Genomic DNA, 16,711 nt, shown 5'->3' on the forward strand with positions numbered 1-16,711 from the left:
TTGCACAATCCCCCCATTAATATCCCCCCAAATGAGGTTAATAAAGATATAGTGGGGGTCAGAGCCTCAAAAACTAACAATCATCAATGAAACATGCTGACATATTCATTGGAGTGAGTTCCCTCCAATGACGAAATATGTCACTTTCATATGGGTAATACACCTGTTAGTTTCAAAGTGCGGATTGCATTAAGATTGCCCAGTGTTGGACAGTGTTACAAGTGCTCATACACATGAGCTACAAGAAGCTAAGCAGCCTTTTTTTCCTTTGGAGTGTGTTTGTATCAAAACCATTAAGTAAGATAAAGCACTACTTTTTAATCCCGAGGAGTAAAGTGTGCTCATCATAGAGCTGAAGCAGTGATTTACACAACCTCATGTTTTTATTAATGAAATCATTGAAAGCACTAAAAGACTTGAACTGACTCAAGAACAATATGCTTTACACAGATGCTGGTAAGTTCCTGTTCTTAATAGATCACAAATTTACATCGAATCAAAATATTTCACACTGTACAGTTGGCATTCATTCAATGCACAATCTTTTGTATTTAAATATTTAAAACAGTACTTCATTGCACATGAACCACTCAGTCAGGCCTTAAATCAGAGTAACTTCTATAGTTGCACTGGTTATCAGTGCCATTAAAGGCTTAATTAATAAATGATTCATTCAAGTGCACTTTGAATAATAAATTAATCCACTTATGCAGCTGTTGAATTCACAATAACCTCTTGTGTCTGAGCCATTTTTAAATATGTGATTTCACATTTAACAGAGTCTCTCCAGCGTCATAAAAAGAGTTCACAAGACGCCATCCTCCTGAGCACATGGGCCCCTGACTCAGGTTAGCCCCGTTTTCCCTGACACTAATCCACATAGTGCACCTCTGCATGGAGCTCCTTGGTGATATACGCGAGAAGGGCGCCTGTAAGCTGCTGCTTCAGGGTGGCATTGCCCATCACTAGAGCAGTCAGCTGAGCCAGATCTGTCCACTGAATGTCTCCCAGGATAGCCATAAGATCACCATAAAGCTTCTGCTGCTGCTGAGGACTGAGCTCCATTATGATCTGAGGGAGTGGTTTGAATTGTCCACTGGTCAGCCAGCAGCCCAGAAGGCCTCCGACAGCACCACCTACAAGAGCGGGGTGGGGTGGGGGGGGGGTTCAAAATTTAGCAACAAAATTGATCTGTCCTATAGACCAGCATGGTATGTTTACAGTGAATTGTTACTGGAGTGAATTTAGTACACCAGTAGTGACAAAAGAGTCAAGGTGATACATATTTTTCTGTTGTGTTTTCCCACTTACCGACTGCAATGCCAAGAGGACCCCCGACCAGACCTCCAGCGAAGGCCAGGCCCCCAGCTGCTGCTGCTCCTTTACCTGAGCCTCTCACTGTGGTCTGGACTTGCTGATTGGCAGATAACTCGCAGCACAGCTTCATCACATCATCAATTCGATGACACATGCTGTGGATCAGATTAATCATTTTTAGGAGACATGACAGAATATCTAAAAATTACGGTGTTTGATAAAATCAAGAAAATACTGTCAGATGACATAGGTATAGCAAATAATATCTGTTATTAATTATTCACAAAAAAAACGAAATCAGATATTGACACACACGTAGACATTGCAGTTTAAAAGACGGGAGGACCACGCATTGTGGCACATACTCATTCATGCATTTATCTACAGATAAAAGCAGCCCTGATTGCATCAGAAAGCATCATGAGACACAGAGGCTTACATTACATTCAGTCTGTTATCTGCAGCTCCTCTCCACACACTATGACCATGACTCGACACGAGGTTATAACACACGTTATGAACATACCTTCCTGCGTTATGAAATCCGCATAAATATCAGAAGGGATTGTGCTTATGATGTCAGCTATTCTCCGCTTCAGCAGTTACTACTGATTTCTGAGCTTACATGACTGTGGTCGCAATGCCTGATGGTAGCAAAACAAAATGCTGCGTTCAGGGACGTTTCGACAACTCTGAGTTTCTCCGCTTTTTGTTCGGAATACAACCAGTTAAGTTCGAGGTTGCTCTCTTATCTTTTGATCATGAGACAGGAAGTCACTGAAAATGCTGGTCACGTGATGTTTAAACACGTGATTGAACTAGAGCATAAAGGTAACTTTTAAGAAACATGTTTACATCAGGAGCAAATTAAATCAACTTGATTTGTTAATAAAGAGATTTTTATGGTGAATGTATTTTCGCTGGGGTTTGTTTTTAGAGGCAAATTAAGAAATAACCTGGGGCTCGTGAATGATATCTTAAATTATTAATGCCATAAATTGATAATAAAGGATAAATGTATTAATGAAAAGTTTTAGTATTGAAGAGGGTTTTAAGAAATTTAGTATTTGCCTCACATAGCCTGCATTAAGGCCTTAAATTTCTAATAAAACTTTACTTATATAGTTAAGTAAACTTCAAATCAAATCCAACGGTTCTTTTAAGACCCGGGTTTCTTATTCCCCCCCTCTGCTACACTCGTTTTCTTATCCCTTTATAGCTTTTGGATACTTGTGGAGGATGACAGGATTGTACTGCAAGTTCTGTAGGACTTTGCCATATGTTTTGTGATAATGTACCACAGAAAGAGAAGATTGAATTTAAAAGAGTGAAACCTGAAAAGCATTTAAAAACTTTTATGAGGATTCCTCTGTGCTATGCTCTCAAAGGAAACGTCATTATGTGTTCTTTTGCCACTGAAGAAACCGCATGAACTCAGGATTACAGTATGAATTCGATGAGGCGGCTCTGGCCCTTTCTGTAAACAGTGTCTACGTTCTTGCACCAGTCCAGTTTGTGATCCAAGTACACCCCCAGGTATTTGTACTCTTCAACCACCTTCACAGTGGCCCCTTTGGTGTTGGTAGGGGTCACTGGATTCTTAGCCCTCCTCAGGTCCACCACCAGTTCTTTGGTCTTTGTCACATTGAGCTGTAGGTGGTTTTTCCCGCTCCTGTGACAAAATTGTCCACTACAGTCCTGTACTCTCTCTCATCACCTCCAGTAATACACCCAACCATTGCAGAGTCATCAGAAAATTGACCAATTATTTTTTACACATAAATGCCAACCTTTGTATGTCAAAATTTGATATTAAATCATCGTTTTTTTGTGTCTATGTGTAAATCATTGCAATAGCTGGAACTTCCCATTTTGCTTTGCATAATATTAATATAACTAAATTTTTAATAAACCATTATAGTGAAATGAATTTGTTATATCTATATTCGTTATAGATCCGCTATCCGTTATATTTTTTATGTTATTAAAGTCCCAGTTGATTTGACTTTTGTCTATGTAGAGTAGCTAAATGACTTTAAAGAAAGGGCTCGTCCGGGATTTGAACCCGGGACCTCTCGCACCCAAAGCGAGAATCATACCCCTAGACCAACGAGCCAGTCAAGCAAAGGCGCTGACAGCACCACCTGGTGGTCGCCCTTTCATGCTTTAGCATCCATGTAATTTTGGTAAATCTTGGAAAACTAACCTTATGGCCAACATCTGCTGCTTGTCTCACAGTACCTGTGGGCCCCTCATAGCTGAAAACTCCCTTTGATAAGAATGCGCTGGCTCTCCCCAAACTCTGCTGAAGGTTTGCACCGTTTTTTTTATCCAATTGGCTGTTTCCATTGTTTTCCATTAGGATCTTTAAAAACATTATATCGCAGTAGGGTGATGACTGGTTTGGGATAGCCTGCTATGGATTGTTAATAGATATGAGAAAACATGCATATGACATCTTCATTTGTTTATACCCAGGTCTATGGGTTTAATGTCATTAAAGCATTGTTTTCATATTAATACAGGTGATCAATAGGAGTGGGCCACCTCTACTGCTGGATGAAACCCTGTAGGTACCAAGCTTTTAATCTTGCGAGTTGTGTTACGTTTTGGCAACATATTGGCTGAAAGTGCTGCAAGGTCTGGATCTACTCACTTTACACTATATATGTTTAATCTATGTATGTTTCCTCCATGAAATTTGGCCTCTTGTCTGTGTAAGAGCCTGTGACACGTTTAAGGACCAAGTCTGAGTCTTGTTTCATAAACATGTTGCCATTTTAGCTTTGCCTGCCTGATTTCATCGCAAAGGAAAGTGGACTGTTTAGCAGGTGACTGTCATCCCAATGAGAACTGGATCTGCAATCCTTCTTATTTCTTTTCTTCATCCAAATTATTGCTATTAGGAGTTCTAGGCTTGCTTACTACAACTTTTAGACATGTCAATCTTCACTGACACATTAAGGATGACCAATAAAATCTGCACATAAATACCAACTTATGCATGTCAAATTTTTGATATTAAATAAAAATATTAAATTGTATTGATAATATTTTTTATTATGTTTTATTATTTTTATGATATATATATATATATATATATATATATATATATATTATTTTGTATTTTGTATGGTGCACAGGAGAGAGAAAAATCCGGAGTCAAATTCATTGTATGGTTCAATTATTCAAGGTTCAAGGAGCTTTATTGCCATTTCACACATGTAGAAACATGAGGTGGAACGAAATTAGTTTCCCCGGTCCTGGTATAAGCCCAATAACCAATACGTACATATGGTGGTCACACGTACTTGGCAAATAAAGCTGATTCTGATTCTGAATAATTTTTGTTCAAATATGTATATACTCTGGGACTTCCAAAGTCATTTAACATGATATTGAAATACAATTTTTTTAAAAACCATGGCATTTCAGGTGAATTTTGCACACTAATTAGACTGTAATGAGTGGTCATGTAAAGATAATTAACTTAACGTAATAGATGGGCTCGTCCGGGATTTGAACCCGGGACCTCTCGCACCCAAAGCGAGAATCATACCCCTAGACCAACGAGCCAGCCCGTTAAAGGGAGAGATTCTGATAGGTTGCTAAAAGGAGAATTACTGTGAAAATGATAATAATCACGTAAAATACAATCAATCTAATTTTCTAATGAATTCGTCAAACAAACAAATATGGAAACTTAATTTATGAAGCAAAGATATGCTTTACTTCAGCATGAGAGTACATTTACAATCCCAATAATAATGGCCTCTCACTTTTCCTTATAAAAGAAAACCCATTATGCCTACCCACCTCGACATGAGCTGCAGTGAACTTTTTTCCTGTTCACAGAATGTCCTGTAGTATTATAGATAAATGGAAAGATGCGCATTTGCACTTTTAAGCGGTAGTTATGATATTTCCGACAGCCTCTGAAAGCAACAAAAACAGCCAATCAGCGTCTGACAAGAAGGGGGCGTAACCATGGAAGGATTAGGCTGCATTAACTACGCCAAACTTCTTTATCTACGTATTTTAAATCCACTGGTAGCAGTGTGCACTATTATATATGCGCTTAAATATTATTTGTGTCTACGATGTTTGTGCAGCTACAGACAGATCGACATGTCATCTGAACAGGAAGCATACTGCCGTTACTTCTCGAAGAGTCTCTCGACAGTGAACGTGCTTGTTGTTGACTTGTGTTGTGTGTTCGTCAATTAAGCAGATTTTTGGTCCGCTCCAATGTGTCGACTGTTTACATTTGTGCAAGTGTCTGCGATTACCCACAGTACATTGGGGGATACGGGGGAAACAGCTTCGCCAAGTTGTCCCTTATATGCCGGAGAAATGGAAAATATAATATTCCGTATTCAAAATAAAAGGAGGAAACTCGGCTAAAGAAATGGGACAGCGGGTGAAGTTTAATCTACTACAAACATTCAGCTAACTCAGTAATTAAGGTACAAATAATAAGACTTGAATGCACAAGTACAATTCTAGAATAATGATGCAGAAATTCTATAAGTCGATTATTTTTTCTTATGACACTTTAAATACGAACAGTTATGTACTTTTACTCAAATCTTGTAAAGCTTGTAACTGTATGTTTTTGGTTAATCCACCCGTTCAACTGCAAGTTTACTTGTTTATATGATTTTCGCGACGTGCCAGTGAGGTCTGTTATTTTGAATATTATGACCGGAAGTACAGTTGTTATTTCTGTTGACTTGACTTTGGACCGAGATGCATGTCTTAGCGAGAGGTACCAGGAATATTTGCTAATCTTGGGAATATTAAAACCGCGGATATTTTTGGACATCATGCAGAAATCTTGAAATGAGAGTGTGAGATGATATCACTTCCGAAAGTGAGGATAACTACCACTGCCTCATTGATGAATACGAGCAGAACGGCTCCCAGGAATAGCTGCTGCTGCTGCATTCATAAACACTTCTTTAGGACTCACAACAACCCCTGAGCTTTGTTTTGGGGTCACAGAATATCACATTTTCCTGTTGTGCACGTGAGTTGACAATGGCTGAAAAAGGTAAAACGAATGTAGGCCATCTCGACGGAGTTGTCAGGCTCCGAGAGGAACACGAGAAGGTAATTCAAACAGTTGACACGAAACATTTGCTGGCTAGTGACTAACGTTAGCCACGGCACAGTCAGCTACTGGCCACGCGGCGGACCAACAAAGGTCTTTGAACCACCAGTGGATCTGCTGAAGTGCTTTTTACATCGCATGTAGACATTTGTGCACTAATCGTGCTAACCTACATGTCAGATTAATAAGTTGTGCGTTAAGTGATTTGCATGTCCGTTTTCCAGAATCTTCCTCTCTTGCGGCCACTCACATGTTCAAGTAAGGCAAATGTTGTCAGGAGGCGTGTTTACTTTCGTTTCTTTGCACTCGTGTGCTTCTTCTGTCATGTTTACTGATAGACTTGAGACGTTTGTTGGGATATCGTCAACTCTTAGCATTTTTATGAATTGTCGACCAACTAGCTAACGGGACGTGACTTGGCTAGTATGCTAAATATTACATGTACCCACCACCCCCACCATCCCTTCCTCCTTACACACACACACACACACACAGAAAGAGATATTCAACCAGGAAGTCCAACATGATACAGTTTTACACTACGATCTGGAAAGTTTTGCTTTGTGTCTGTATAGTCTTCGCAAAGATTACGCCGAGAAAGTTGAAGTTCTCTCTTCTTGCACATTCACGTAATGTCTAGTATACAGAATACTTCATATTGAAGTGATGTCTATATTTCTCATTGTTGCGTGGGGGGGACTCATGCAGGCACCAACAAACTTCACACAAAGTGTTATGTACCATCATATATCACAGTGAAGGGCTCTTTGAACAAATGTCCCACCATCTGTGTTTGTCTTCCTCTTCTGCTTCCTTGATCTGGTTGGGTATTTTGTCAGCTTCCCTGTGTGTGAGATGATTCTTTAATTTGGACAAAACATTTACAGTTTGTATTGTTGCAAATCAGTATGTGCAGTACCAGTCAAATTATCGTACTGGTCAGAAAATGCTGATGAGCTGGGAATCTGCTCGTGGCAGTGATCACATTTGACGTTTTTACCACGTGTCTTTTACTTTACTCGACACAAGACTGCAACATTGCACAGGTTTTCGTTGTGATTCATATTGAAATCGTTTGTCCTAAAAACAGGTGGTGAAAGACTGTGAAAGCCGCATTCAGCACTGGTAAGCATAAAAACATCCACTGCACTGTTTCAACAGTTAGTGATAACATCTTTCAGTTACCAACTCTGTGTAAGTCAGTCAGTTGTGGCTCTGTGTGATCCACTTCTGTGAATACACCCAATTTGGAAATACAATTAATGGATATTCATCACTAGCCAATCTCAGTTGTTCCCAGTCAAGTTTGTATTTAGTTGAGACACAGTTGGCATAGCACCGTGTTAGAACTGCACAATTCCATAATGAAAACCGGCTTCCACAATAAATCAAGCATGATTCTGTGCAGTATTGATGCTTTGCATTCAGAGTGCAGCCTCTGTTCAAAATCAACAAATTAGACACACTCTGACCAATCAGAGGCGTTTGTTTCAAGTGTGCTGTAATTAGCCCTTTTATCCTTGATTCCTAAATACAGTTTTAGCAGCTAGAAGGAGCATTTTCAGTGCACAGGCAGCCACGGTTTTCGGTTATTCTGTCCGAATGCCTTTGGCCTTTCTGACTGCTTGTTGGACAGTCTTCCAAATTTGTGGACAATGACCCACTCCATTCTGTTCCACTCCAGAAGACCTTTGCTCAGGTTACAGTTGGTGCAGAGCCATGATGGGAGCTGATGTACCAACAGACCCTTTTTCCACAGCACACGTTTTGACTCGTCACTGTAGGGAAAAGCACAGACGTTACTACAAACATTAACGATGGCTCACTTCTGTTCACGTGTCGCAGTAAGTCATGACAGTGAGCCGGCGTGCACAATAGCTGAGAGCGGTGGAGCTAAATGGGATTCAGGCATAATTATTACTTTCTTCTTCTTTCTTTTATTATTTTTTTTTTTTTTTGGACACATCTTGTGACAGGTCGAAATGTCTTCCCTGAATGATTAAGGTGTTGGATGTGGATCCAAGCAGATGCAACCAAGCTAACGGGAGAGTAAGAGAGATTTCAGCCAGGCACAGTGTACACCCTCACAGTCCTGACAAGCATATTCATCAGACTGATAAGGTGGAAGCACCTGTGTGAGTGCAGGGCTTTACTATGATGCGCTTTACTTCATTACAGGAAATGAATTTTATTTGAGGGTCAGTATTCTCAGTGATGTTGATTACAAATACGGTTAGGAGTAGGAGCAAAATGATAGGTTCGATGAAAGTTGCAGTTTTATTAAATGTTATGTGGAAATGAAGACAGTTGCCCGCCTGTTTGGGACAATATAAACTTCTTCAGTGATAAGATGAGAAGCATCTCACTGCTGACCAAAACAGTAAATTTCATTGCATAAATTAGGCTGCCTTTTTGTCACTCTTGGAAGTCTTTATGTCACCATGGTACACCCACACTGGTGATTTCACTTGTTTCTCTGATCAGAGCTCCTCTCAGGACTGTGTGGATGTGTGTGGACCGGGCTCTCTGACCTGCCGTTAGTTTCGTTCAGCCTATCAGAATGGGATAAATGAGTGTCATTTATGCTTCTTTTTTGTACATTAACATAAATGAATGTACCAGTAAGAGCATAAATGACATTTAGTTTAACAGATATTGAGAGAATTGATGAGTTATGTTCATTAAAGGAAGTTGACTGAATAAATAAAGGATAACTCAATGAATCACTTTATTCAAATTGGAAATTTTTTTGTTCAAGGATTTCTTATTTTTCTTGGGGCAATGACGTCTTAAAATATGAAAGCAGACATTCAAACCTTATTTTGAAAACCTTAATAGAAGCTTTCAGTGTTGGTGTGTTGGTACAGCCCCAATAAAGGGAGTCGTGCCAGTGTGTGAATTTGAGTGTTGTGAAGCCGGATTATTGTACTGTCAAATGCCAGACTTTTTCCTACTGCTGTAGCTTGGTAACTTAAGGTAAGCAGTCATTGTCTAGAAACGATTTCAGTGTATGATACGTTTTATATTTACATTTCAGCATCACAGGTTTGTTTTGATAAGGAGCACTAAGCTGTTCGAGCAGAGCTACCAGTGAGGAAAACCTGTGAGACGAAGCCAGTAATAAGAACTTTTGGGAGCATGTTGCTTTCATCAGGGTACAGCACACTTTGTTTCAGACGCAAAAGGCATATCTTCCTACGAGTATGTGTTGTGACTTTGGCAGGGCAAAGTAAGCAATCTCAAAACATTCAATAAAAATTGTGCGGTGGCAGCAAAGGAATAACGGCGACATCCTGAGGCCACCTGGGTTTGAACCTAGCCTCCCTTCTCCTCTTGCGGGAACGACGGCTCTTGTCACATGCTTCTCATTGTTCTGTTTAACGACCCAGAATAAACCAAACAAACCAATCTGGAAAACAGTGGCTTCAGAGGAGAGCAGTGGTTCAAAGGAATTAGGAAAAACAACAGAACACTTATTTGAGTTAGTTGTGGCCTAATATTGTTGTAAATCAATGCTTTTGCAGGAAGAAGGTGTCGGGTGACTATGAAGCTCTGAATGAACGTCTGCAAACTCTTCCAGACCAGCTGTCTTATGACATCATGGTGAGTGCGAGTTTTATGAGCCGGTTTGATATTCTTCACTTTGCCGAAGCTGACCTATACGTACATACATTTTTGCATGACTACCGCTGAAAGTTTCTACTTCCTCTTTTCCTCTACTTTTGTGTCCATATTGTGCTTCCTGCTTTATCCTGACTGTTTCTCTCTGGTTCTGCTGGTCTTTCTGTCCACCGCGCTGTCAACAGGTGCCCTTTGGCCCTTTGGCCTTCATGCCCGGTAAGCTGGTGCACACCAACGAAGTCACCGTGTTGCTCGGTGACAACTGGTTCGCCAAGTGCTCTGCCAAACAGGCTCAGAAGATTGTCGAGCACAGGACGAAATGTGAGTCTTTTTAGCGTCCTCTCTTAAGAAGACGGCGTTGTGCCGTTTTGATGTGACCGCTCAGCACCACTCCTCTACAGCCAGCAGAGGGCGTTGCTGCATCAGGTCTTGATAGCTTTTCTGAACACTGAAGTGACCAACTTGCATTCAGCTGGAGCCTTACTCGCCGTGTGAATTAAGGAGAAACTTTTGAGATGCTGGTAGAATTTAGTCCATTTTAGGAACATTTCCAGTGAACTGTAATGCTGAAACTAATAAGTCTATTGAAGCGTTGCAGCATGCAATCAGGTTAAAAGATTGTGAGCTGCAATGCACATTGGCTGTACTCTTTGGTTGTGCTTCTCTTAGATTCATACATTGCAGGTCACTGTTGTCGATCTTGTGATACCAATACATTCTGTAAATGCAACTTTATTGTTTGATTGAATTTTGAAGGCAAAGAAAATGTGTTTATGTTATCACGGGTAATGTGTAGCCACGCTTGGAAACTGTTTTTGCCTTGCTGCTCATTCTAGGTCTCAAAACCTCATATCGAATCAAATAGGCCCAAGTAACGATCTCTGATGTGAACATTATTAGAGTGTTTAGTGAAGCAGAAATGTGCTGCCACAGCCCATCCGCAGCCGTCTGTGCCCCCCCCCCCCAAGCTCCTGACCCTGCCCACCCTGCTATTACAGAGCTAAGTGCTGTAATACAAACATAGCTAGCTGAAATGTGTCAGACAGCGGCTGAGTTGTCAGGTCTTCTGTGTTTGACCTTTCCTCACTTCCAGTTGATGCACTGACTGGAGGGGCTCCCGATCGCCATGGAAACAAGGGCCCTCTGCTGCTATTAGTAAAAGGGCTTAATTGTTGTCAAGATTTAATGATCCGGAGTAGTATTCAGGGCAGAAGATATTATGAACTGTTTGTGTCATCATTTTTCAATTTTTTCCCCCTCAACTTGTTCAGGATTTTAACTCTTCAGCAGCTGCTTGTCACTGTTAAATTAAACCTTTTGTTTAAATGTGTTTTAGCCCGCAGTCAGATTTTTACACGCTGCGTTTTGTTAGTCTGCCTCTGACTCTCCAGATGCACATTTTGATGGTAATTTGCCTGTTTTCTACAGATGTGAAGAGCGAACTAGATGACCTGTCAAAGACGGTGAAAAACTTTGAAGCCAGAGTTGGGTTTGCGAAGGATTTTGAAACCATGTCAGCTGTATGTTATGTCACCACAAGTCGTCTCACAGATGTTGTGTAAGACATAAATGGGGACACATGTATTGACTATGTTTCTTCTTCAGAGTAAAGGGGACTATGTTGACATTAGAGAAGCGACTGGAAACAACACTGCTGTCACCAAAGGTATCTTGAACATGTCAGCTTACGAGAGAGCAAAGAAAGCCTTTAACCCATTCATTCATTCTACAACAAATTCTCCCATCTTGTCTGCTTTGAAAGGAAAGCAAAGAATAGCACATAAACCGAATTCTAAGCCCAAGTCGGATGCTGTGTTGGATCTCGAAGAGGAGGATGAGGAGAAGGAAGGAGAGGGCAGAGATGGAGGAAGCAGAAAAGGCATAATGACGGAGGAGGAGTTGTGGGCTCGACTGGATGAACTTGAGAAACTGGAGGAGCTGCAAGATGAGCAGGACAGGTAGATGAACACACTCTGCGTGTTGTCTTGGTCGCCTTAATAAACAGACACTTTTTAACCTCAGGAAAAATAAAATTTTTTCTTCTCTAGAATATCTGATAATGCAGACATGAACGGCGAGGACACATCATCCTTTTCCTCAGAGGAGGAGAAGGAGGGAGATGCTGCACCTCCTATAAACGGACTGAATCTGAAGCCCAGCTGGACCTCTGTGCCTCAGAGTAAAGCACCAGCCAACGTAGACAGGAAAGAGGATGAAGACGATGAGGATGAGGAAGGCAGCTGTTTGCCTACCATCTTTTTCTCTCACACAGTCGAACCCAAGAAGGTCAGAGCGACAAATAACTTTGAACGTTTCACAAATCTTGTTCTTGTTGTAAGATATCTTTTAATTCGGCGGGGTTTTTTTTCAGTTTTTTTTCACCTCGTCTCTTTCTCTTTCTTCAGGTGAGGATAAACACAGGAAAAAACACCACATTGAAGTTTAGTGAAAGGAAAGAACAGAAGGAGCACTCGAAGAGGAAAAAGAAAAATGGTCACAATAACGGACACTCCCATCACGAGCTTCACAAAATCACAACACCAGCAGACATTTACAGGTAAAAACACAGTCAAATATATTGAATGAGCAAAGTGAGAAGTCTCTTATGGGCACATTTCAGTTGTGAGCTCTGTTGTCTTTGTCAGGTTGTTTGTGGATGTGAAGAACGGGGAACCCATCCCCAGGAAGTCCATCCTGAAGTCACGCAGCCGAGAGAACAGTGTGTGCAGCGACACGAGCGAGAGCAGCGCGGCGGACTTCGAAGAGCGCCGGATGGTTGGACGCAGCTTCAGCCACGATGAGGCGACGCACAGCGACACCAGTGATGGCATAACGGAGGAGGACAGTCCCACGGCAGTCCCACTGAACCACGCCAGCAGATTTGAGGTAAACGACATATGGTTGTCTTTTAGTTTTTGTTTTTCTTGTCACTTTCTTTTTTTTTCCCTTCCCTTCCGTCTTAAATCTCGATGGAAGCGCGAAAGATTCTGTGAAGGAGGAATATATACCTATATTATGAATCTGTGCGGGAAAATGACACCATTGAGCCTCATACCACTTAATGAGAACATAACCGAGCTCCCACAGAAGGCTCTTTAAGTTTAAAGCTGCTTGTGGTCAAACAATCATTAAATGTCAGTCACATGAGGCAACATGGACAAGGAACTTGTTTAGTTTTAGTTTCTAAATGTAGTGATTCTAAACCTTTAACCATAAGTTCTGTTGCACTGATTATTTCTGTCTCTCTCTCACCTCTCCAGGCGTTTTCAGGTACAGTGATAGAGAAAGACCCGATGCCTTCGGCTGTCCCCCACCTGACCATCACTCCCCCAGCTTTGCCGACCATACTGGAGAGGAAACAGGAGGAGGTGGTACCTGACGCTCCCCCACCCCAGGAAGTCCCAAAAAGGGTGTCCAAGTTTAAAGCTGCCAGGCTGCAGCAGAAGTGACTGTGAACGAGCGGATATCCGTATTTCAGAATAACTCCTTGTTTGTTGTAAAGCCTTTGTTTCCTTTCTGCAGCTGATGAACCGGACAAAACCACAGACCATCCACTTCTTTGATTTCTTTCACGCCATACACGGTCTCTGTCATTGAGTAGGACTGTTCAGTGAGAAAAAGCACAACAATGTTTAATAAATAAGCTTTGTGTGTCACGCTGTTTTTTGCTCCAAACACTGGTGAATGCAGTCTCCTTGATTTATCTGCTCCTACAGTATAAATGGCACTTAACAGTTGTCCAACTTTCCGTGGGGCCTGTTTAAATCGATGACTGTCTGTCACGCGTTTAGCTGTCTTTTGCTTTTCTGTAGATCCATACTACTGCCACTTTAGGTAAGACACTATGCTTTGTGATGAGTTGCCTTGTTTATTTCTTTTTCCAAGTATTGATCATTAACAGAATCTTGACCTTCCTAATGAATGTACGTATTCCTTTGTGACCAGCTTTATGTAAAGACAAAAAAAAAAATCCTCCTTGACAAAAACTTAAAGGAAAATAAATGATTTTGGCTACAAGTCTTGTTTCTTCCTTGAAAGAAAATATGATCTTGTTCTGGGTTGATTTCTGTTTCATTTATGTTTTGCTAACAGGCCTCAATTCTGTATCTGAATGGTTTAGAAGCAGTTTGGAAAGATTTTCTCCAATTGTTTTTACACCGAATAGTAATGGTGTGTAATAGTAACACATTTTTGCCTTGATATCTAGAGTAAATTGTTTTGCTCTTTAAACTGCTATTACTAGACACAGGCTGAGCTAATATGGTCTTTTATGAATTATCGGTGCTCTTTGTGAATTTCCTGTTGTGCATTAAAATTTGAAGAGCCATCTCTGCTTATCGCAGCCAAACTTTGTAAGCAAGCAATAACATTTCATCACAGCAGAACACGAAATGCCTTTTCCAGTTAGTAAAAGTACAATCGAGCTGCAGCCTTAATGAGAGAGAGGGAATTTCCAAGGCTCTCTGACAACAAATCAAATTCAGCACGGGTCCAAAAACCAAATTCAACTGCTAAGGAACAACAAAAAGTCTCATTTAGAGTTCCGCTTTCCCTGAGCTCACTGACAACAGCCTGAAAAGCACAACACAGCGGCACTGCTGTAAGATTTCACATGAGGGGAAATGCCATGACATCACTGACAGAGGTGAAACACTTGAAGATTTAAGCTCTTGGACAGTGTAGTTTTGAATTAATGAGGAATTTTTACATTTTAAAAATAGGAGAAAGAGGCATTCATATCCTGGCATTGGCTGGAAGTTTTGTTACAGCAATATATGAAAACTCTAATACTAAAGTAAAAGTTCTGGATTTAGACTCTTACTTCAGTAAAAGAACAGAAGTATTAACAGTAAAATGTAAGAACCAGAAGTAAAAGTACTTGTTTAAGTGAAGTGTATTTATACTTGCTGCAATTATATTGTTGGTGGAGAAACAAATGTGTGAGAAGTGCGTTACTGCTGGAGGTGGAGCTACTTTTAACCAGCCTACTTAAAATACGTTTGGGTAGTTTAGTTCAGTGGTTGCCAACATAGGGGTCAGGCCCCCCTCAAATGGGTCACAAGATGAATCTGAATCCTGATGCCAAAAAAGTTGAGATGTTGTGCAAACAAAGTGTTTTCTGACAACATTTTTACAAAGTGTTCCTGAGCCCATGTAGCAATGGACTTTCTACAGTTTTTGAGAACATTCCTTTGAGACCCAGTCATGATCCCATCACCTGTTACCAATGAACCTGTTTACCTGAGGACTGTTCCAAACAGGTGTTTTTTTTTGTTTTTTTTTAAGCAGAATTTTCCAGGTCTTTTGTTGCTCCCATCCCAACTGATCTGAAACATGTTGTTGCCATCAAATTCAGAAGAAGCATATATTTACAAAAGTCGAAGAAGCTGATGAGCTCAAAAATTGAATGCTGAATATATTGTGCTGTTTTCAGTTGAGTACATGTTAAAAAGGATTAGCAAATTATCACATTGTGTTTTGTACAGCAGCACAGAAGGGATGCATATGAATGGAAATGCAAACAATTTTTTGTAAAGGGATCACTGATTTAATCTTTAACAATGTGCTCTGTTTTAGAATCTTACTCATACAAATATATATATATATATATATGTGTGTGTGTGTGTGTGTGTGTGTGTTTTCATGTAAAATATTAATCTTAAAAGTATCTGTAGCCATCAAATAAATACACAAACATACTATATTTTCCTCAGAAATATATAGGAGAAGAAGTAATTAGTAGCCTAAAGTAAACTGAATGACTCCCTCAAAACTATACCAAAGTCATGTTCTGATTCAGTAGCTGCTGGTGTTGGTGTGGTTACTATTGCAATCTAAATGGATTTAAACTATAGATTTTTTAAAGAGTTGACTTTGGTGGTTTTTATTTATGTGTGTTTATACTTATTCCTTTTTGACAATCATCAGTTCAGTCTGTGAATGTGTGGAGTTGCTCACAGTAATCATTTTCACTCAGGTGAGCATAACTGGAGGAAGATGTTTGTTTCTCCTAGCAGTGAACATGAAAACACTACCACTCCTGGACTGAGCAGCATTGTTTGATGTAGTTTAGATTTTCTTTTAGTTGGGGCAACTTATACACACAACCCTTCATCTCCCCCACAAGCAGCTTTAATTAAAGCTGCAGCTTGTGAGTTGAAAGGCTATCACTCCCCTTTTAGTTAAATGGTGGGAGTGCAGGTCTCTGATAAGAAGCTTTTAAACAGGTCCTGAGGTGACTCTGCCCCCTCCCCTTCATCAGGATTATTTCTCCAATATGAAAATCCAGGTAGCATGAGACAGATTAGGCAATGCTTAACATGTTAGTGTTGTGTCGGTGAGACAGGGATCAATGGACTTATGTAGGTTAAGCTGTGAAGGTATATGCTGGAACATAGTAGAACTATGTTACAAAGAAATCTTAGCATACAAACTATGGGCTGGAACACACACAAGATCTACATTTCAGGGATTAAGAGGGATTTGAAGAGTTGTGTGATGAAGGATTCAAGTAGGTATTGTTTTCCAGACAGGTGCTCAGACCTGAGAGGGGGAGAAGAAGAGTTGCACTTAGCTCCAAATGTCAGAGCAATGGATTAAACAGCAGCCAGCATCTCCGCCTCACTGATATTAAAGATCCGACCACAAAGTGTCTCGCAC

General features: G+C 40.5%; 2 protein-coding genes and 2 non-coding genes across 5 annotated transcripts; 1 reads left to right on the top strand and 3 right to left on the bottom strand.

Annotated features, from left to right (window-relative positions):
• Positions 1-364: 364 nt before the first annotated feature.
• zgc:112052 (protein C19orf12 homolog) lies at positions 365-2,080 on the bottom strand. The gene is made up of 4 exons (XM_046394164.1): positions 1,844-2,080; positions 1,312-1,472; positions 872-1,136; positions 365-831 (listed from the first exon to the last, which is right to left on the bottom strand). Coding segments are annotated over exons 2-4 (426 nt in total). The 5' UTR covers position 1,472; positions 1,844-2,080; the 3' UTR covers positions 365-830.
• Positions 2,081-3,361: 1,281 nt separating this feature from the next.
• On the bottom strand, positions 3,362-3,433 carry trnap-ugg. Its single transcript has one exon. It is a non-coding gene; the product is annotated as a tRNA-Pro (tRNA).
• Positions 3,434-4,821: 1,388 nt separating this feature from the next.
• On the bottom strand, positions 4,822-4,893 carry trnap-ugg. Its single transcript has one exon. It is a non-coding gene; the product is annotated as a tRNA-Pro (tRNA).
• A 1,140-nt stretch (positions 4,894-6,033) lies between these two features.
• On the top strand, positions 6,034-14,068 carry uri1 (URI1 prefoldin like chaperone). 2 transcript variants are annotated; one of them, XM_046394081.1, is made up of 11 exons: positions 6,034-6,429; positions 7,521-7,555; positions 9,955-10,033; positions 10,237-10,372; positions 11,480-11,571; positions 11,657-11,717; positions 11,814-12,009; positions 12,100-12,337; positions 12,457-12,608; positions 12,697-12,937; positions 13,312-14,068. In XM_046394081.1, exons 1-11 carry the CDS (start codon positions 6,358-6,360, stop codon positions 13,498-13,500), a joined length of 1,491 nt encoding a protein of 496 aa, XP_046250037.1. In that variant the 5' UTR covers positions 6,034-6,357; the 3' UTR covers positions 13,501-14,068. The 2 variants fall into 2 exon arrangements, with proteins under 2 accessions (XP_046250037.1, XP_046250038.1); XM_046394082.1 differs by having other exon boundaries at positions 6,059-6,085.
• Positions 14,069-16,711: the final 2,643 nt, after the last annotated feature.

This window comes from Scatophagus argus, chromosome 7, assembly GCF_020382885.2.
Source record: "Scatophagus argus isolate fScaArg1 chromosome 7, fScaArg1.pri, whole genome shotgun sequence".
Taxonomy (NCBI): Eukaryota; Metazoa; Chordata; class Actinopteri; family Scatophagidae; genus Scatophagus; species Scatophagus argus.